The sequence below is a fragment of the Maniola hyperantus genome, chromosome 4 (assembly GCF_902806685.2).
Source record: "Maniola hyperantus chromosome 4, iAphHyp1.2, whole genome shotgun sequence".
NCBI classification, from domain to species: Eukaryota; Metazoa; Arthropoda; class Insecta; order Lepidoptera; family Nymphalidae; genus Maniola; species Maniola hyperantus.
The window spans coordinates 5,852,424-5,873,309 of record NC_048539.1 but is presented as its reverse complement, the minus strand read 5'-3'; the positions used below and the strand labels follow the sequence as shown (position 1 = coordinate 5,873,309).

The window sequence follows — 20,886 nt, the reverse complement described above, 5'->3', positions numbered from 1 at the left end:
TTGAAACACACTTTTTGAAATAACTCGCATGGTTTTTACAATGGAAAGATGTTTTAATCATGCAAAAATCTGTATAGATTTTATCACCAATCCAATATAGAGCTTTGATGAGTCATATTTAGTGTCACAGCCTAGAAATTCTGAGGAAGGCGGATTGTTTGGATTACAAGAGCATTCAGATAAGCTGGGGCTTGAACCAAGGCGTTGCTGTATGTGGGTACTTCAAGAAGGGACACCCACAATCACTTTAGTAGTGATCTGTCTTATTTCAGAAGTATTCTACTTGATTCTGAGGCCCAGAAAGTACTTAGACACTTATGCTGAGATCTATAGAGCATACTCTGAATTTGCTCATACTTACGTTTCAGTTAAAACAAGATAGATTTATGCAAATGATATAACACTGTTTTGTTTTAACAGTGTCTTAAGTCTGAGCAAAGTCAAAGTGCGCTCTATAGATCTCAGCCTCACTACTGGACCACTTACTCATTTTTGCCAATAGTGATGAACATCAGTCAATTAGTGGCAGTTGTTATCATCAGTGTTGCTCTCAAACTTTGGTACTAGGCCAGTAGGTCTATCATCTAATCATTTCTGATTGGCTGATAGTCTCACACTATTGGCTGAAATACTTTGAAATAAATTCAGCCAATCACAATACAATACAATACATTGTAGCAATGATTGATGTAGCTCTTCCACAATTGACCAGCTGCTTCCTGAAACACTGATTCACTGTGTAGAAATGGATGACCCAAATAAATATACTTACCCATTTATGCTGATAATATTAACAATGGTGAAATTTAATGAAACATTTATTCTTTATAGTTAGACTAGCAACCCACCTCGGCTTTGCATGGGTGCAATGTAGATACTAATGTGGTGTCAGTGAGGAGTGATTAATAAACCATACTTCCATACTCCCATACATTACTTCTTTGAAAAACCGCATTAAAATCTGTTGCATAGTTTAAAAGATCTATGCGTTCAAACATGCATACATACATACAGACAGCGGCAAGTGACTTTATTTTATACTATGTAGAGATAACGCTGGCTAGTGTTAGTAATATTTTAATAACTAAGCATCAAAAATATTATTATTATTATTAAGCCTTTTGCTGATAGATTGTATTTTAAAAAGTGAAGGCAAAGTGACACATACTCGTAATACTACTTAGATGTTGGTGCTAGGTTTATACATTGTTTAACCAAACCTGGCATGTTCACAGTACTCACACCAATACAATCCATACTCTACACTTATATTATAAATGCGAAAGTGTCTGTCTGTCTGTCTGCTAGCTTTTCACTGCTCAACAGTTTAACTGATTCTGATGAAATTTGGCACAGAGTTGGCTTATATTCCCAGGAAAGACATAGGCTACTTTTTATCCTGGAAATCAAAGAGTTCCTACAGGATTTTTAAAAACCTGAATCCATGTGGCTGCAGTCTCTGACATCATCTAGATTTATTATGAAGCATGTTCTAAAAAGTCAATTTATATTATAACAAGGTTGTGCCCAAGCTGTACTTAGTTTCAGAAATATACACTTAAAATGTTTATAAATTTTTAGGGTTCCGTACCTCATAAGGAAAAACGGAACCCTTATAGGATCACTTTGTTGTCTGTCTGCCTGTCTGTCTGTCTGTCTGTCAGGGTACTTCCCGTTGACCTAGAATCATGAAATTTGACAGGTAGGTAGGTCTTATATCTGGCTTTAGGGGAAAATCTGAAAACCGTGAATTTAGGGTTAGATCACACAAAAAAAATTAAATTGTGGTCATGAACTAATAATTAGTATTTTCAATATTCGAAGTAAGATACCTGTACATTTTAAAATATATTTTTATTTATGTTTATGTACATAGTTTTTGAATTATTGTGCAAAATGTCGAAAAAATACGACTGTAGTACGGAACCCTCAGTGTGCGAGCCTGACTCGCACTTGGCCGGTTTTTTTTGTAAAATGTTAATTTATAGCAGAATGGAAAGAGTTATACAAGGAGAACATTCTTCATGTTCTTTTAAAACCATAAGTATCAACTGTGATATCAATTGAAAGAAAACATTTAATGATTTTATCAACTAAACAGCAGTTTTGTGGTTTGTTATCTAAAAGTCTAATAATAACCAACTGGCATATTAAATCCAAAGGCTTTTTCAGTTCCAAGTACTAGTTTTTCATTTCAAAAATAGGCATAGTTGTGTTTGAAGTTATCACTGTACACAAATTATTCACTTAATTAAATCTGGGTATGCACTTGGTTTTGACTATGAAAATTATTATTTTAGCAACAATCAATTGGGTATTTTACTACTTTTGAATTTGATAAATATTATTACTTTACTATAAACTAGGATAAAAATAATGACGTACACTGAAAAAAATATTATAATCCAACAAAGATTTACAAAGTAACAGGCATTTTAATTTTGGAGTGGGAGGGTCTTCTATCACTTTCTCGCAAAACGAAAATTTGTATGAAACCGCACGAAGCTACTATGGCATTTGTCAAAATGACGTCATAATTCTATATTGCTATCTCTGTCTAATCAGAAAAATTTAAATGCTTAAAACTTTTTTATTATTTCATCGATTTAATTAGTTTTTCAGTTTACGTCATTATTTTTATCCTAGTTTATAATAAAGTAATAAAAAAATTGGAGTCAAATACCCAATTGACAGAACTAGTGTGGAAATGGCTTGATTATCTACAATATCAATTCACCATCAATAGTTCCTAAATCCCCACACCTTAGGAGTGCAGTACCCTACATCATCAGGTTTGAGGGTTGGCACTTGGAGTTTATTCACGAAGTGGTTGCTGGGTACCTACAGTATGAATTAACTATCAATAGATCTTGAATCTCCATAACTTAGGTGGGCAGTAACTTGAGTGCCAGGATTAAGGAGTTGGATCCTTAACTTCCTCTATTGATTAAAAAATTGCATATCAGTCCAGAAACTTCAAAGAAATTGGTGTATGTTTCATTTTTAAGGGACCTTTCAAGGGTCATTGGAAGTTCTGCAGCACTGCTCAGGCACTACTGAATGTTTGTTTTTAATAATATTATGTACCATATTTTATGCAAAAACCTGCTTTGCTACTTTAAAATATGTTAGGAAGGTTTTTTGTATCTTCAGTTCCTACTACTTAAGAAACAGGCCCACTTTCAACTTTCATGTTAACAAAGTATCCATACTTTTTCTACTATGTATATACATAAACTTAGACTACTGGCTCAAAATTTCAGCTTTGATAAAATGATGTATTATGTAGCTGGTTGTATTAAAATTTCTTATTTAATAAATCTTCTGATAACTCTTATTAGTTAATTATTTATTTATTGATTGGCTATACAATGTAATGCATTCATTTAACATGATTTTCCGCATTTATAGGTAGGTACATGCTTTGAGCTGATATATTAACTTTAAATATTATTAAAATATAATACAGTATAAAGTACATTTTTCTGGAAAATTGCCTAATTACCTTTATGCTTTCATTTTTCGCATCTATCAATCTTTCTTAACTTTATGAGCTAAATACTAAGTAAATGGTCAAAGTATTCTATTGGCACCGAGTCTCTCGTAATAGCTATTTCAAACAAAGTTGAGAAGTTTAGTGTGTAAGTTTAGTACCCACATAATGTGTGGAATGTATCTACGTGATAATATTAAGATCAATATGTGTGGTGCAGGTCTTCTCCTAGCAGGGTGGTGGGCGGTCGGTGGTTACGTCAAGTGCGTAAAGTAAGCCGCAGTCGCCGGAGCAGACGCAACGTGACGTCACCTTTGCCGCGCACCAACCGACCCTCTACAAGCCGCAGCACGTTCGACGCTGATCTGCGTACACGCGTGGAGCTACGACGAAGCTCACGCCTCGTCAACACTTTGCCACGTTCCGACTACTCCATATCCGAACGTTGGTCGTACGGAACGGACGTTTACGAAACTCGCTACGACACTACAGACGGAGATCATTCAAAAACCCCTACGACAGTTGCAACTCCTCGCAAACGCAGCCGGACTTCTTCGCATGATAAGAAAAAACATAAGAGACATCCAACTGCTACGAACAGTAACCCCGCAGACGAGTGTGTGGCATACTGCACACGTTCACGGACTGCTCTTAAATCTAGTGAGAGTGTTAGTGAGCAAAAACCGACCACTTCGAAACCCAATACACTCGCACGGCCCTCATCTAATCACAACACTTCAGAATCAACAAATCAACAACAGCTCTCAAATCACTCGGAAGGCGGTTTACTCCCATTGGACGAGCGGGATTTCGCATACTCGCCATTCAGTTCGTCGACGATCACTGAGTTACTAGATTCTGATTATTCTGTGTACAGTCCTACCGCCAGCCGAAGGAAAGGGAAAAAGAGGAAACGCTCAACGCATCGCTCTCTTTCACACAGAAAGAGTCACTGCCTGATCGACTTAGAGTATAGAAAGAAATTTAAAATAGACCCACTCAAGGAATCTGCAGAGACTAGTAGAGACAACATATCGGAAAGCCGCATCCCCGAATACGAGACTGAAAGAGCCCCAGCGCCTTCCACGCAACCTACTTGCACATATCGGCTACGTAACAGACACAATCGCGACCTCGGGCCGCCTACCTCAACAGTTATCAGCGATACAGGTAATGATGCACACCAACTTTTACACGCTAATTTCCAAAATAAATAAAAGAAAATAATATAAAAAAAAAATCTATACCTATTATCAACAGTATCATTTTAATTTAACCATTACTGTTTGTGTTATGTTTAAAGTTGGGCTTGCTGTGTTAGCTTATCTGATACTGTTATCATGCATCTGATGCAGCCATTCATTGTAGATAACTTTATATTAATTGTGTTATTGTAGCGAAACCGTCGACAAGTCACGTGGTCCATACACACGCAGCGACAGAACGTAAGGGCGCCACTCACTATCGAGGAGCGACTGCTACTCCACCACCGTACAAAGATCTACAAGGTACTTAAGTCTTTTAGTATTCTATCTGTGTTTTTTAGTCCCGGTTTGTCCTGTAAGCGTTGTATCGTTCATTCGATTGTGATGAAACTTTGTACAGTTGTTGTTAGGACTTGTGGAACGCATGCGGGCATTAGTAAGTAGTAAATAAATTAAAATGAACTATGAGAGTATATAATAATAAATTAAAATCAGCTATGAGCTGATGAAATATAAATAAATGATCATTTAATACAAAAAGTTGTAAGATATAGTGAAATCCTTAAAGGTTTATATATTTGACACTCAGGTATATGATTTTTGGATATTGTGTTTTATCTATCTTTTTCCCTATTTTTAGTTGCTTTCCACTCTTCTTCATTCTGGGCAGGTTTCCTCACTACATGTGCTTCCCACTCTGTCATTATCCTGCTTGCACAAGCTTTCTCATCTCATCAAATCTTTATATTGACACTTTTAGTTTTGTGTACATGATGTTATTACTATATTTTGCGACATTACATTTTTTTATGTATAAGTTTTCATTTTGATGACTCTTATGTACCTAACCATAGTAAGTCATCAGCAAATTTCTAATTTTACAGGGGAGCATATCTATAATAAGTTATTATTTTAATTCAATTATAAACAGCTTAACTTCTACCAGTATAATATGTTAGATTATCTTCGAATCAAAGTATGTTTCAAAGTTTTGAGACCTAGGCTGAAAAATACCTTTTAATTATGAATTCTTTTCTGCAAGCAACATTATGAAAGGGATAGCAATAGATTTAGACTTGTCATTTTAGTTTAGTTTAGAGATTGTGTACAACGGAATTAGCCACAATATTAAAAAATATAGAATTTATGATACATAATATACTTAAATACGATATAATGGAATATAACAGATATAAGGTGGCTAGTAAATGTAGAGTGGGGCGATGGTACACTCATCTAAATAGTTATTCAGCAGTCAATGTTACTTGGCTGGAGACTGGACATCAGCAGGAGCGGATGACAGCGCGGCACTATTATAAATAGGTAGGTATGCGTATTGTATTATCGCCCCGCTCTCGCCGCCGCTCCCGCCCATCGCACCGCTGTCGACGAGTCAGCGGCATAACATCTATTGTTATTGTTGATATATTTGCATTTGATTATAACTTTACATTTTGGAGAAATGCTATTTATATTTTGACCCTGTTGATGGATGAATGCAACCATGCTAAATCGATTGGGAGGGAATACAGTTTTGTTGGTAGGGTGGTACCAAGTAGCTTTCTGATGTGACCCTTAGCAGGGGCTAACTCCATACATTTAATTTTTTATTATTTATTTTTATTTTTCATGTACCGAAATTGTAGTTACATAGTAGTAATAAATTAAGTACATTGTTACATTTATAATTTTACATTTTGTCAGTACAATATCATATAAATCTTGTCTTTTTTTTGCTTACAGAAGCCAGCTCATCAAAAACTCACAGTTCTGACAGCAAGCTACTAATAGTTCCGCGCGATCTACCGTACTTACGTCAAACTAACGCTCGAAGGGTATGTGCAACCTATAGTATTGCTTGCTTGTCTTTTCTAATCCGTACAATATTGTAAGTAAATGCCAAAGTGTGTATGTCTGTCTGCTAGCTTTTCACGGCTCATCTGTTTAAAAGTTGAGACGGCTACAGAGATAGCTTGCATCCCAAGAAAGGACATGTTCCCCAGCATTCTTGGAAAACTAAAATCCATGTGGACTTAGTACTGTTCATCTTTGTTCTTGTGTAAAGGTGCCTGACGGTGGCGCGCGGTTTGTTCAGACTTCCAACTCATGTATACCAGTAACTTAAAACTAAAACATATAAAATGAAAAAATGCACACAAAAGACAATATACCTCTACTGGGAGATTTCTTCCAGCATGAGCAGCTCTAAAATTGCGGAAATTTATTTTTGATAATGATAGGCAGGTACTGTTTTACACAATATGCTGCACATAAAGAGAAAGTAATAATAAAAAATTTATTAGTAATTGAGCAAAAATTCCCATGTAACACAATCATACTGGGCCGATAGTTTACAAAATAAAAATAAAAAATATATATGTATTTTGAACTAATCTATTTATGCTGCATAATCTCTATATATAAAAATGAATCGGTAAATGTGTTGCTGATCGCAAATCTCGAGGACAGCTGAACCGATTTCGCTAATCCTTTTTTTATAATATTCGTTGAAGTACGAGGATGGTTCTTACGGAGAGAAAAATGTAAAAAATTTGAATTGTTAGGCGGAACGAAGTTCGCCGGGGCAGCTTTATATATAGATATAGATAAGGTTCATTAACACCATTAATTTATTTGACACAGTATGATATGAGAATCCTATCATAAGAGAATTGTTACAAGATATGGGCAAACTATCTTTGCCTATCAAAATCGATTAAGCAGATGTGTTGTGAAAAGCAAGCAGACAGACTGACACACTGTAACATTTATTTAATCAAGTAGTATTGATGGATATAATATTAGTATGGAACAAATAGGTACAGAAATCATCTAGCTACCTACAGTTTTATTATAAGTATAGATATTTATGTGTTTTCGCCGTTTCTCAGAGTATCGCAGCTGCAACGGGTGCGACTCTGGGTGCTTGCTTGACGAGGGGGGCGAGTACTTCACAGCGTCAGAGACAGGACACTGCCTCGAAAAGACAGGTAACACTTTTCGTATTATTTAACTTGTATATATATTTCATGCTGCCCTTAGAAACTTAAAAACATTTCAGCTTCGTGGAGCGTTGTCTCTGTCACTCATACCTATATCACGTATTGTTGGTCTCAACGACAGAGACAACGCTCTACGACTCTGCTACTAACTGCTATCTCTTTCTAAGCTCGATGTACAATATTTCTCGCTGTGTACTGTAAGTCGAAAGGTAGTGACAATTACAGAACTCCACTTACAGTATGTTTTCAATGGGCACACCATGTTGTTAGTTTGATGTCTCTTTATGTGGATGAGTGACCGATTTTGGAGGCCCAGATTTGGCCTTTTGGTTTCCTCTTTGTCTCAGAGAGCACGTTAAGTCGTCGTTCCTGGTTATAATCACTAATTAAAGGATCTGGTGAAGATGGAAGAAGGTGCGTTTTAATTAATTAAATATATCACTTGCTTTAACGGTGAAGGAAAACATCGTGAGGAAACCTGCATGCCTCAGAGGTTTCCATAATGTTCTCAAAGGTGTGTGAAGTCTACTAATCCGCACATGGTCAGCGTGGTAGACTATGGCCAAAACCCTTCTCACTCTGAGAGGAGACAGAAAGACAAAGAAGTGATCCTATAAGGATTCTTTTTTCTCTGGAGATTCTGAACCTTAAAATTATTGTGATGTGTACAGCCGGGCGGGAGCGAAGAGGCAAGCAGTAGCGCGGGCGGTGGGCGGCGCGCGCGGACGCGCGACATGCCGCAGCCGCACACGCCCTCTACCAGACGCGACAAACGAGGTACGCGACCACACGCAATGGGTTTTCTACAATAATTGTGGTGCCACATCGCGGTCGTATCACAAGGACGACTCCGCACCTCAATGCGACTCCACAGTATTAACTGTGCGTTGTCGTAAAGTTTTACTATGCCAAGTCACACCGCGAGTGTTCTGAAAGGGCCAGAACATCAATATATTATATTCTTAGCAGTCACCCACCCTCACAGACTGATATTTCGTATGTACCTAATGCTACTAACTACTATTAATTCCGAGCACTGGACGAGGGAATGTGGGTGTACAGATGAACCGATCGAGTTTTTGCTAAATCTGACCTGAAAAATGTTAACAAAATTAAAATGTATATTTCCATTTAACTAAATTAAATAAATAACACACTCTTGCACATTGTCATGTATGCGGGCGCTAAAACGCGTGCGCGCGTCTCTAACAGTGAATAAAGTAATGATTCCTTCCAGCAGGTAAAAGCAGTCTGGGTTCGTGTGCCAGTACCGGTGGTGGGTCCAGCCGGTCTCATCCTCAGCCTCTAACCACGGTAAGGATCAATTCGTCTAGAATATTTCTAATCAAGAAAATTAAACATGCTTTTAATTACTCAATAATAGTCAGTATTTAATGTTTAAAAATAAATAAATGACTGAATTATTTATTCAGAACAAAGACTCATAAACGGAATTATGCTAATTACAGTAATCTATATGATAATAACTACATAAAAACACATCAAAGCTAATGTGAACCACTGGTGCATGGTTTCTACACCAGCTAAAACCTTGCAGCAGTGATTCACATAACAGCAGTCGAGCTTGCTGACATGCTCATAACTCTGTTGGCAGTGACTGGGGAATGCACATCTCTTGCACATGACTGCAGGGCGTCAGCAAATATCCCTGATGCCCTACAGAAACAGGGCAGCCCCAAAAAGCATTACATTGCACGCGAAGGGCACTGTATTCCTTTTGCGTAAATTGACTCCACAGGCTGCGTGTAAAAGGTGGAGCAAAGTGCCCTCCACCACAGTTCACGACAATTAGGGAACTTGTAACACAACATCGAGGCTACGACATCACTGGCAGTCGTCAATTTTTACTTTGATTTCACGTCACCCATAGCCTAATATTTGACTTATCGTCGATTCAGGATCAAACCGAGAGAGTCAAAACTAGTGAGGTCACTCTAGTTCACCCTTCCTCCGCTCCCTATCACATAATTTGATGCAAAGTACATTAGATGCTTAAGTTTCACTTCTTAGCTGGGTTTTTGAATGTGTTGTTTATGTACGAATTGGATGTGTTGTAGGGTGCCATCGCATCCACATCGTCCACGCCGCCGGTGTCCGCTTCAGCTGCCATGCCCGACAACGCGTCCAACGATGCCAAGCCTAAGGGCAAAGGTAATTATGAGTGCATGAACATTCTTTCTTTCTTTCTTTAAATACACGCTGAAAATTTCAAGTTTCTACTTATTACAGTTCATGAGTAGGTACAGACATTTGACAGACAGACGGACGGACAGCGGAGGCTTAATGATAGGGTTCCATACCCGAAGCACACCCGAAGGGTGCTGAATAAAATGTTAATGCTTAACCAATTAGGGTTTTAGTAAAATACTTCTGGCTATTTAGCTGAACTTAAGAAACAAAAATAAAATCTACAATCTCGAATTAAATCTGTGTTTGTAACGTAAGCTAACATTTGTAACCACGCCCTCACGTGGAAGGGCATTCTGAACCATTGAAGACTCACTTTACTATTTAAAACTTTTTACAAATTATCTTATTATAAAAAGGTTTGGAAATAGATTCAAAAGTTTTAAATTGAAATATTTATATAAACTAATATTATAACGAGGTATTGTAAGTTTTGATGTAGGAGGTAATCTCCTGAATGAATAAAATTAATATATTATACATACATTATATCAAATGCTTTAGAGTTTAGGCTGTAAACTACGCGATCGAAATAGCGGAAAAAGCTAGTGTGTAAAACTGGGTAAAATGTTGGTTTGCAGCGTCGTCATCGGCTGAGGAATGCGCGGGCGGCGGCGCGGGTGCGGCCGCCGGTAGCAGCAGCAGCGCTGGCGCCAGCGCCGTCGCCGAGGAATCCTCCTCCGAAGAGGGCGAGGTCGGCCGCCTGCAAGCACTGCTCGAAGCGCGTGGCCTGCCTCCGCACTTGCTTGGCGCGCTCGGTCCGAGGATGCAGCACCTATTGCACAGGACCGTCACTGCTAACTCTGGTAAGCAAGTTTGATTGTAGTTATACTCGTAAAACAGCATTTATGAAGGCTCTGAAAAGGGGAATGATGGCTGCACGTAAGTATTGCTGGAATGGCTCGCGCTGCCTCCTCCTATGCTCGCTCTTGCACTGGACTGTCACTGCTAACACTGGTGAACAAGTTTGACTGGAGCTATAATCTAACTTAGCGTTTAAGAAGTATGAAAAGTGAGAAGTCGGCCGCCTGCACACCCTGCACGACGCACGCGGGCTGCCTCCGCAGTTGCTCCGCGAGTTTAGGCCGAGGACACAAGACTCAGCCCTAACTCTGGTTATGAACCTCCAGCACCAATACAACTATTTTGATTTGTTTATTTGGAGTAAAGAATTTTTTATCGAAATATCTTCGATATCCTTTAATAATAGGATAAGATTGACAACCGAGCTGATGCCCATGGGCCACGACTTTGCCCGCGTGGATTTAGTTTTTTAAAAATCTCGCGGGAACTTTTGATTTTCTGATAAAAGTAGCCTATGTATATTACTATCCAGGTCTTTAACTATACCCGTGCAAAATTTCCGTCGATCCGTGGTGTATCGGTACGACGTGATTGAAGGACAAACCAACAAACGAAACACTTTCGCATTTATAATATTGGTAGTGATCTCCCTATTCTATATCTAATGTATCCCATAAATTAATTATGGGATATTATTAGATAGAATTTCATCAATAATTAAATTTATTGACTGTCCAACAGCGGCTTCGAAAGCAGCACAACTTTTGGCTGGATTGCAAGCCACTGGTGACGAAGGACAACAGTTGCAAGCCGTGATAGAGATGTGCCAATTGCTGGTGATGGGCAATGAGGACACCCTCGCTGGGTTCCCTGTGCGGCAAGTGGTGCCGGCGCTTATCAACCTGCTGGCTGCTGAACACAATTTTGATATGGTGAAGACATTTTCAGTTCTTTTTTTAATATTTTTTTTATGAGTGTTTTACATATTATACTTTGTGAAAATTTTCTAAATAATTTGAAATGCGTATCAAATATCTTTTTTTTAATTATGCTTGGATTATCAAATGATTTTAGTTCTAAGTTTTCTCTCTGCAAAATTCCTAAAATATATTTTTTCCTTCAACTTTTTGGGCCTGAAGGATTATAAGCTTGTTTAATCATATTGGTTCAAACGTTTACGCCGTATGAGTGCGTGCACGCGTGGGTTGGACTTATTGAAGCGCAGCGGTCGAAGTAGAGCACCCGTGTACTTAATGCTCGTATGCTAAAACGAGCGTTAAGCGTGTAGAAAAAATTATAGTCAAAACCAACCTTAGAATAATGTAATAATAATGTATTTTTATTTTATTTTTTTATTTTATTTATTATAGGAAAATCAACAGCGAAATAAAATGTAGTGATGTGAATGTAGATGGATATTAATATGTACTGTGAAACGCAGATGAACCACGCGTGCCGCGCGCTCACGTACATGCTGGAGGCACTGCCGCGCAGCAGCGGCGCCGTGGCGCTGGCCGTGCCCGCCTTCCTCGACAAGCTGCAGGCCATCACCTGCATGGATGTGGCCGAGCAGAGCCTCACCGCGCTCGACATGCTGTCGCGCAGACATTCCAAGGCTATACTGCAAGCGGTAAGTTTACGCCAATGATATTCAGAGGCCTGCAGGTCATAGAGGCACAAAATCACTGCCCAGTTTTCTTAATGACTCGCTCAGTCAATAGGTAAGTAACATTTGCTAAGTAATACCTACCCTGGCTTCGAAGGTCGAACCCTTTGCACGCCACTGATGATCCATACTAGTATTATTGATGATACATCATCCTCATGCTAATCGATTGACCTTAATGACCTCACAAACAGCTTCTCTGCCTTCATAATCGTCACTGATTTCTAATCTGGACATATTATCATCTTATTCGTTTTCAGCGAGGTGTGTCAGCTTGCCTCACATACCTGGACTTCTTCTCAATCAACGCGCAACGCGCTGCGCTCTCGATAACTGCCAACTGCTGCCAGAATCTCACTATCGACGAGTTCCATCTTGTGAGGGACTCGCTACAATTACTTGCTAACAGGTAAATAAGTCTGCTTCTGCACTACCCTGCCAAAAAACGTAAAGTAAAAATTTTCACAAATGAAAATGGCGCGCCATACAGCCGCCATATTGAGTTTTTTTCAAAAAAATATAGCTAGTGTCACTCAAGACGATGTAAGGATTCTAATAGTACCCAATACGTCCAACTCTATTTAGGCATTTAGAAGTTAGGTGGAATAAAGAAACTCATACATTACCCTCCTTTTTTGGACAGTCATAAAAAAGTGATCGTAATTGTACCTTTATTCAGTTTGATTTGTATCTGAAATAATCGAAATTGTTTTCTGTCCTCAGACTTACAATACAGGATAAAAAGTCGGTTGAGTGTGTGTGCTTAGCCTTCTCCCGCCTCGTGGACAGCTTCCAACATGATCCAGCAAGACTACAAGAGATTGCTACACCGGAACTGCTAACTAACTTGCAACAGCTTGTAAGTAAAAATAATTTCTTGAACTTTGAACGCAATAATTGACAGCGCAATAACAGTTGCGACAGGGGTGGTGGTTCCGATTAAATTTTGACCACAAGTAAAAAGCAAAGAACGTTGCACAAATTAGTATTCATACATCCATGGTAGATTAATGTAAATAATGTTGCTGAAGTGGCAATGGGCACATAGTTCGTAAAACCGATAGACGTTGGGCTCTAAAGATGCTGGAATGGCGACCTCGCACCAGAAGACGCAGTTGGAAGACCCCCCACTAGGTGGACGGACGACATCATACGAGTCGCAGGGAGCCGTTGGATTCAGGCGGCGCAAGACCGTGGCGTGTGGAAGTCCCTACAAGAGACCTATGTCCAGCAGTGGATGTCTATCGGTTGATGATGATGATGATGACGAATGTTGGTCCAAAATAACACAGCTTGACTCGTGTTACCCAATATTTTTCTTTTATTCATAATCAAAGTTTCGTGACGTTGCCTGTGGCATATTAGTTCTAGTAAATTTGTCCATTGTCCACAGTTGGTAGTGCAGCCGCCGCTGATCTCGGGCGGCACGTTCATAACGGTGCTGCGGCTGCTGTGGGTGATGTGCGCCGCGTGCCCGCAGCTGGCGCTGGCACTGCACCAGCGCTCCATTGCCGACACGCTGCTCTGCCTGCTGACGGGATCCAGCCTGCATCAGGAGGTATGTAAAAGCCTCAATAGCTCAACAGTTAAGGAGCAGATTGAAATCCGAAAGGTCGGCGGTCCAAGCCCCACCTGTTGCACTATTATGCTTAGTTGGAGGGGAAAATGGAACTATTGTTGTACCCACTCTTAGCACAAGCGTTACGCTTAGTAGGACGGGAAAGGGGAATGGCAATTTTTACGAATTGATAAGGATATACGTATGTGGTTTTCAAAGTCTATATTTCGTTTACAGCAAGTGGAATTGATTCCGCGTCTTCCGCAAGAGCTGTATGAGATCACTTGTTTGATCGGCGAGCTGATGCCGCGTTTGCCCACGGATGGGATATTCGCGGTGGATGCGCATCTCGACCGGCCCTGGTCCGCGCCCACTGACCGCTCCGCTCAGTGGCAATGGAGAGACGATAGAGGCGAGTGATTAACTTATTATTATTATTTATAGCAACTAGCATAAAGCAACGAAACTCGTCCGTTAATAAAGTTTACGGTCATCATAAAATATGATATAGATGATCACGTTAGTCTGAAGGGTCTTCTCAATCGACCTAAGTCAATCGGGATGCGGGCCTCGAGGCTGGGCCTCCTTGCCCGGGCATTGACTAAGCCGGACTAGTTTACATTCATCGATCATAGATGTCGCTGTACCGTATTACTTTACACTGTTGTGTTGTAATCATAGAAAATTAGTATTTTTTTTTTTATTATTATTCGTCTAGCTCTGGTAGGGGCTAACTATACGAAGCTTTCCTCCTTTTTCCTCTCTTTTCGTTTTTCTTCCCTTTATATTATTACTAACTGATGCTCGCGACTTCACCCGCGTGGAATTAGGTTTTTAAAAATCCCGTGGGAACTCTTTGATTTTCCAGGATAAAAAATAGCCTATGTCACTCTCCAGGTCTTTATTTATCCATGCAAAAAACGTCAATCCGTTGCACCTTGCGACGTGATTGAAGGACAAACCAACAAACAAACATACTTTCGTATTTATAATAAGGGTACTGATTATTCGATTCTCGCGTTTAAAAATTCTTGACATTCATACTAGAGCCCATAAAATGTTTGATAATAATTACCATATAATATGAACAGGTGTGTGGCGCTCATATTCTTGGGCGGAATGTCGCGCTCTAGAAGCCGGCGCCGCGGCGGGCGAAGAGGAAGTGTGCCTAAGCACGCTCGGCCGCTCCTACACGGTCGACCTGACGGCCATGCAGCAGCTCAACGACCACACCGGCACAGCGCGCCCCGTGCAGCGCGTCGCCCCCGCGCCGCACCCCGCTGATCCGAACGCTGCTAATGCTGCTGCACCTGGTAAGACGATTATTTGGGTGAATTTGCGCCTTTTACCACAGAATAGAAACGCTCCAATTTGCTGTTGAATTATATCTGTCAAATTAAAAGGTAAACTTTCACTGACCAGGAACCCTATTCGTTTAAAAATTTCGTATTAATATTGTATCTCTACAGAGCCTCTGTTCTATAATAGCGTTTGTGTGCACTGATGATTAATATATGAAATATTAGGTATTAAAAGTAATCTTAAAATCGTAGCTGCGCAAATTAACTTTCCGTTAGCAAGTGATTGTTTGCTACATTAATATAACTAGATGTTTTCCTTTTTAACATGCAGCGATGCGATTGTTCTTGCTTGCACGCTCTTTAGCTCGCCTTAGCTCGCGCGTGAGAAATTTAAAAAATGTGCTGGGATTTAATGTAATTAATATTTTTCAAACTTAGTGAAAATTTGCTTTTAGATTTTTCACTAACTACTTTAAGTAAGGTACAAGTCTTACATATGAAAAGGCTTTTTACGTATAGCTGATGCCCACGACTTGGAATTAGGTTTTTTAAAAATCCCGTGGGAACTCTTTGATTTTCCGGGATAAAAAGCCTATGTCACTCTCCAGGTCTCTCTATACCCATGCAAAAATCACGTCAATCTCATTGCACCGTTGCGACGTGATTGAAGGACAAACCAACAAACAAACACACTTTCGCATTTATATTAAGGCCGGGTACTGATTATTGGTTCATCTCTAAAGTGGATACATTTTGTCTGTAGACCCGCGTATAGCCATGGTGCGCTGCAACCCGTCGCTGGTGCGCGCGCTGCTGGGCGTGCTGCACGAGGTGTATTGGAGCTCGGCCGGGCCGGCGCTGCGCGCGCAGGCGCTCAAAGCCATCCTGCGGGCGGTGTACTACGCGGACGCGGCGCTCTTGCGACAAGTGCTCAAGACTCAGGTAGGATTATCGTTTCGTATGTTGATGTATCAAGTATGTCTCGCGCTTAGTCTGGTTTAGTAAAATTTTGTTATACTGTCTCTTTTTGACAAGTTAATTCCACAGTTGCCAAGAAAAAGAAAGAAAAGAATTTCATTTATACATACATAGGTCGGTGCAAGTTGACCTTAGGGGCAGTTGCATAATTTATGAGGTAGTTAAGTGAGTTATACTTGCATACCAAAAATTGCAAAGATGGTTGCACAAGTCAGCTGATATGGTATTGATACTTGTAAGTTAGGTTAATATAGCTGGCACTTATGGTCAGTAATCAGTTCGGATTAATTATGATAAATACGTATAAGATATTTTTCACGTTTAGGTCATATCGTCACACATCGCGGGTATGATGGCGTCGAGCGACCTCCGCATCGTGGTGGGGTCGCTGCAGCTCGCCGAGATCCTGATGCAGCGGCTGCCCGAGGAGATGGGCGTGCAGTTCCGCCGCGAGGGCGTGCTGCACCAGGTTCTGCAGCTCGCCGAGCGCGCGCCCGCAACTGCGCCTCAGGCCTCGCGACACCCTAAGCTCAAGGTGAGGGTTATTAATAGAGACTAGAAGCTCTAGATAATTTTAAATACATATCAAAAGTATCTTTTGAATTTTTACCCTTTATTTAAAAGAAAAAAAATTGGCAGTCTGCCAACAGAAATGAAATGAAATGAAAGCTTAAAACTGAAAAAATCAAGAGCTGTTAGAAGGTACTCCGACTACCGAAAGCATACTAGACACTTGTTGCGTTGAGGAACAAATTTTAAAAGGTAATAAAATTAGCATGTCGGAGACGTGACCTACAAGTTTTCACCTATTCCAAAATCGCTCAACGCGCCCAAATGTTTTTATTTCGAGAAATACTGAGCCTTGAAGTACTGCCTACTGAGAAATTCGGACCTTTAAGGTATACCAACCGTAAAGGCCTATAACCTATAAGCTGTGATAGCCTAGTGGTTAGGATGTCCGCCTTCTAATCGGAGGTCGGCGGCTTGATCCCGGGCACGCACCTCTAACTTTTCGGAGTTATGTGCGTTTTGATTAATTAAATATCACTTGCTTTAACGGTGAAGGAAAACATCGTGAGGAAACCTGCATGCCTGAGAGTTCTCCTTAATGTTCTCAAAGGTGTGTGAAGTCTACCAATCCGCACATGGCCAGCATAGTAGACTATGGCCAAAACCCTTCTCACTCTGAGAGGAGACCCGTGCTCTGTAGTGAGCCGGTGATGGGTTGATCGTGATGATGATGATGAACCTTAAAGGCAAGAGTGAATAGGCATTTTCTAGGTAGGCTAGACCTCATCATTACTTCTTTTTAGCACGATTGTCGTCGAGCGGCGCAAGCTCTCACAAGTCACAATAATAAAATTAAATAAAAAAATTAGAAAGTTGAAATTACATTGTTTTTTCTTGTGTCAGTCTCCGAGCGGTACAAGCGCACGCGCAGGCGGCGGCTCGTCGCCTCCCGCGTCCACGTCGGGCTCTTCCGTCGACCACCACAACTTGTCGCTGGCGTTCTCCGCTTCAGGTTCTTTCATTGCTAGCTCGTTACGTAAGTGCTTTGAGACATCACTAACACATGGCTTACCGCTCACGCACACCTCGCACCGAATGTGGGAACCTGCCTGTGAACGTTCTTTTTGGTACATTTAACTTCATATAAGTACCGGCAGTAAATATTGCACATCAGACTTTAAAAAGAGAATTCTGCTTCGTAGAGCGTTGTCTCTGTCACTCATACCTATGTGATGTTTCATCGATGTCAACGACAGAGACAACGCTCTACAAAACCGTTATCGTTAACAAGTACCAAGCAGAAAATATATTGCAATATTTTCCGGAACTCTGATTTTCCGCTACATTTACAGTTGCAGTTAACATCAATAGCTATCTCTATTCCAAATTTCGTGAAGGAGTAACAACTAAATTAACCAGCTCATACTAGCAGAGTGAACTAGAGTTAGGGAACTCTCGGTCTAATTCTGAATCGACGATAATAATATGTCAAATATAAGGCTATAGTTACGTAATGTACTAACATTTGACAGTGACATCGAAGCCTCGACGTTTTGTTAGAAGTTCCCAAACTGTCGTTAACTGTGATACTTGCAAAACATACAATCACTACTTGCTAGGGTAGCTAGTCAAAGAGTCATTCCAAATAAAAACCTTCGTCAAGTAGAAAGTCGCCAGCTACAATATTCGTACCTTCAAAAGAGGAGTTATCTTCTAGGCCGGCGCTCCACCTTAGGCGGCATCATCACCTACTATTTCGTGTGATTGCAGTCAAGCGCATGCCTACACGATTATTTTCAAAAAAATTCTTACGAAAGAGTCCTTGGATGAATGGAACATTAAATTTGACAGTGCCAGGTACTGAGACGGCTGCTGAAGCGGGGCCGGCGACCTCGGCGTCCACGCACCAGCAGTCTACTACAACGGTACACAGGTGAGCTTCAATGGCTATTTAGAATTATTGTCTGATTTTATCTGTACTAATTATATTGTTGCAAGTGATAAATTTATTTTTATTTTTATAAATAACTAGCTTATGCTTGCGACTTCGTCCGCGTGGACTACTCAAATTTCAAACCTCGATTTCACCCCCTTAGGGGTTGAATTTTCAAAAATCCTTTCTTAGCGGCTGCCTAGCTATGTCATAATAACTATCTTCATGCCAAATTTCAGCCCGATCCGTCCAGTAGTTTGAGCTGTGCGTTGATAGATCAGTCAGTCAGTCAGTCAGTTTTCCTTTTATATATTTAGATATTAGCCAAGTTAATCATGTTCATGAGTAATATTCCTCTTTCCACTCCAACTAAGCGTAAAGCTTTGTGCTAGGAGTAGGTACGCCAATTATAGTGCAACAAGTGGGGTTTTAATCACCGAACTTTCGGATTTCAGTCCACTGCTTTAACCGTTGTCATATTGAAGCTTAAGCTTAAGTAATTATTATTATAGATACCCTTGACCGCGCTCGTAAAGCGCCGTACTGAGCGCTGTGTGTGTACGCTGCCAACGCCCGCTGGACGCAACGCCGAGCGCCGAAATACTTGATATTAATTTATATAATTAATACTTATAGATAACAATAATTGTAACGTTTGTTGCTTAGATCTGGCAGCCCTCTAACAGAGATGCTGAAGCGCAAGCGCGCGGTGAAACGGTCTGGCAGCGCGGCGGGCGCGAGCGCGCGCACACCGCGCGGCCGCCGCGACGACGCGCCCGCGCCGCACGCCGCCACACTCGCCGCCACGCCCGCCGCCGCGGCTGTTGCACAGCATTGTACGTATTTATTTACTTATCTTATTTCATCTATTAATTTTTCTTTTTCATCCTTACCGTATCCCACGCGACGTGGGGTCGGCACAACATGTCTACTTCCTCCACTCACTTCTGTCATCCGTCAAGGTATTATCCACCCCTTTTTTATCTTCTATTCATTTGTTAATTTATGACTACATAAATTTTATTTGAACACCTATTTTACACCCTAAGGGCGTTTGTGCACTGATCTGTATTCGGTTCGTATCCGTGATTCTTTGAAGTGGCCGTCATACAAATACGTACATTCCATTCGTAATTTTTGACGGATGCACAAACGCCCTTAGTGTTTGAATTTTCAAAAATCTTATCTTAGCGGATTTCTGCGTCATAATATATATGCCAAACCTCAGCCCGATCCGTCTAGACTCTAGGTTGAATTTTCAAACATTCTTTCTTAGCGGATTTCTGCGTCATAATATGCATGCCAAACAGCTCAATCCGTCCAGTAGTTAGTAGAGCTGTGTGTTGATAGATCAGTCAGTCAGCTTTTCCTTTTATATATTTAGATAAAACTTGATAAAGTTCAATAATATAGTACCTGACTGCAATCATTTTTAAATTAAACGTTCATATCCATACTACAATAATATTATTCTTTTTCTGTTTTTATATTTTATTGCGGGGCGTCCCCCCGCCTCATACCCCGATCGCTATTTCGACCTAATCGCGTACTATAGAATCGTAGCGAGTGGTGTGAAAAAATATAAATGTTTCCAGCGTCGGGTGTAGCGGGCGCGGTGGGCGCGGTGGGCGCGGCACGATCCGCCAGCCGCTTGGGCGCGTCGAAGACTTCGTCGTTCCTGTCGTCGCTTAACCCGTCGCGCTGGGGCCGCTCGCCGCACGCGCACAAGGACTCCGCGCTGCTCGCCTCGCCGCACACGTCCACCAATCTCACCGTTCAGAACAAGTAAGGCTGTGAACTTACAAACAAACGTCGTAGACCGCGTCCGGGGTGCCACTGTACGTGACGAGTGGCTAATGCTTATTATGAAAATGCAATATATTTGCACAGTATAAATAGTGACGAATTTGATCTCTTGGTAAATTACGACCACGATGACCCTTCAACATGGGGCCCTAACTACGCAGGCCAGTTTACGTCCGCACTTACCGCACGATTGCTCTGTATAGACGGCTTCGTCAAAACTCTGCATGTAATATTGTATCCTTACTCTGCAATAGTTGTCTCTCTCACACGCCTGAAGTGCCACGCGCGTATGTCACGTCAAGCGTGCGAGTGAGATAACTAGATGATGCACGCGAACGAAGTCGCGGCCATTTGCCTTGTGTATGTTGTGACATTTTAACGTGCTATTTGTCCTGTGGCCCTGTTCTTAAGCAATAAGGTTC

At 40.8% G+C, this 20,886-nt stretch overlaps 1 protein-coding gene across 5 annotated transcripts in view; it reads left to right on the top strand.

The window, feature by feature from the left end:
* Positions 1–20,886, top strand: part of ctrip (E3 ubiquitin-protein ligase ctrip) — a 61,140-nt gene that overhangs the window by 27,864 nt on the left and 12,390 nt on the right. For 3 of the 5 annotated variants that reach the window (XM_069498179.1, XM_069498178.1, XM_069498177.1), the window contains 21 exons: positions 3,714–4,663; positions 4,891–5,001; positions 6,442–6,533; positions 7,590–7,688; positions 8,372–8,477; positions 8,938–9,014; positions 9,779–9,872; positions 10,490–10,714; positions 11,454–11,644; positions 12,154–12,342; positions 12,639–12,787; positions 13,102–13,237; positions 13,772–13,936; positions 14,174–14,348; positions 15,028–15,249; positions 16,001–16,179; positions 16,541–16,750; positions 17,629–17,761; positions 18,577–18,658; positions 19,325–19,494; positions 20,254–20,443. In XM_069498179.1, coding sequence (XP_069354280.1) covers positions 3,714–4,663; positions 4,891–5,001; positions 6,442–6,533; positions 7,590–7,688; positions 8,372–8,477; positions 8,938–9,014; positions 9,779–9,872; positions 10,490–10,714; positions 11,454–11,644; positions 12,154–12,342; positions 12,639–12,787; positions 13,102–13,237; positions 13,772–13,936; positions 14,174–14,348; positions 15,028–15,249; positions 16,001–16,179; positions 16,541–16,750; positions 17,629–17,761; positions 18,577–18,658; positions 19,325–19,494; positions 20,254–20,443 — 3,945 coding nt within the window. The remainder of the gene's footprint in view (positions 1–3,713; positions 4,664–4,890; positions 5,002–6,441; positions 6,534–7,589; positions 7,689–8,371; positions 8,478–8,937; positions 9,015–9,778; positions 9,873–10,489; positions 10,715–11,453; positions 11,645–12,153; positions 12,343–12,638; positions 12,788–13,101; positions 13,238–13,771; positions 13,937–14,173; positions 14,349–15,027; positions 15,250–16,000; positions 16,180–16,540; positions 16,751–17,628; positions 17,762–18,576; positions 18,659–19,324; positions 19,495–20,253; positions 20,444–20,886) is intronic. The other 2 variants (XM_034968267.2, XM_069498180.1) reach the window with 2 other exon arrangements.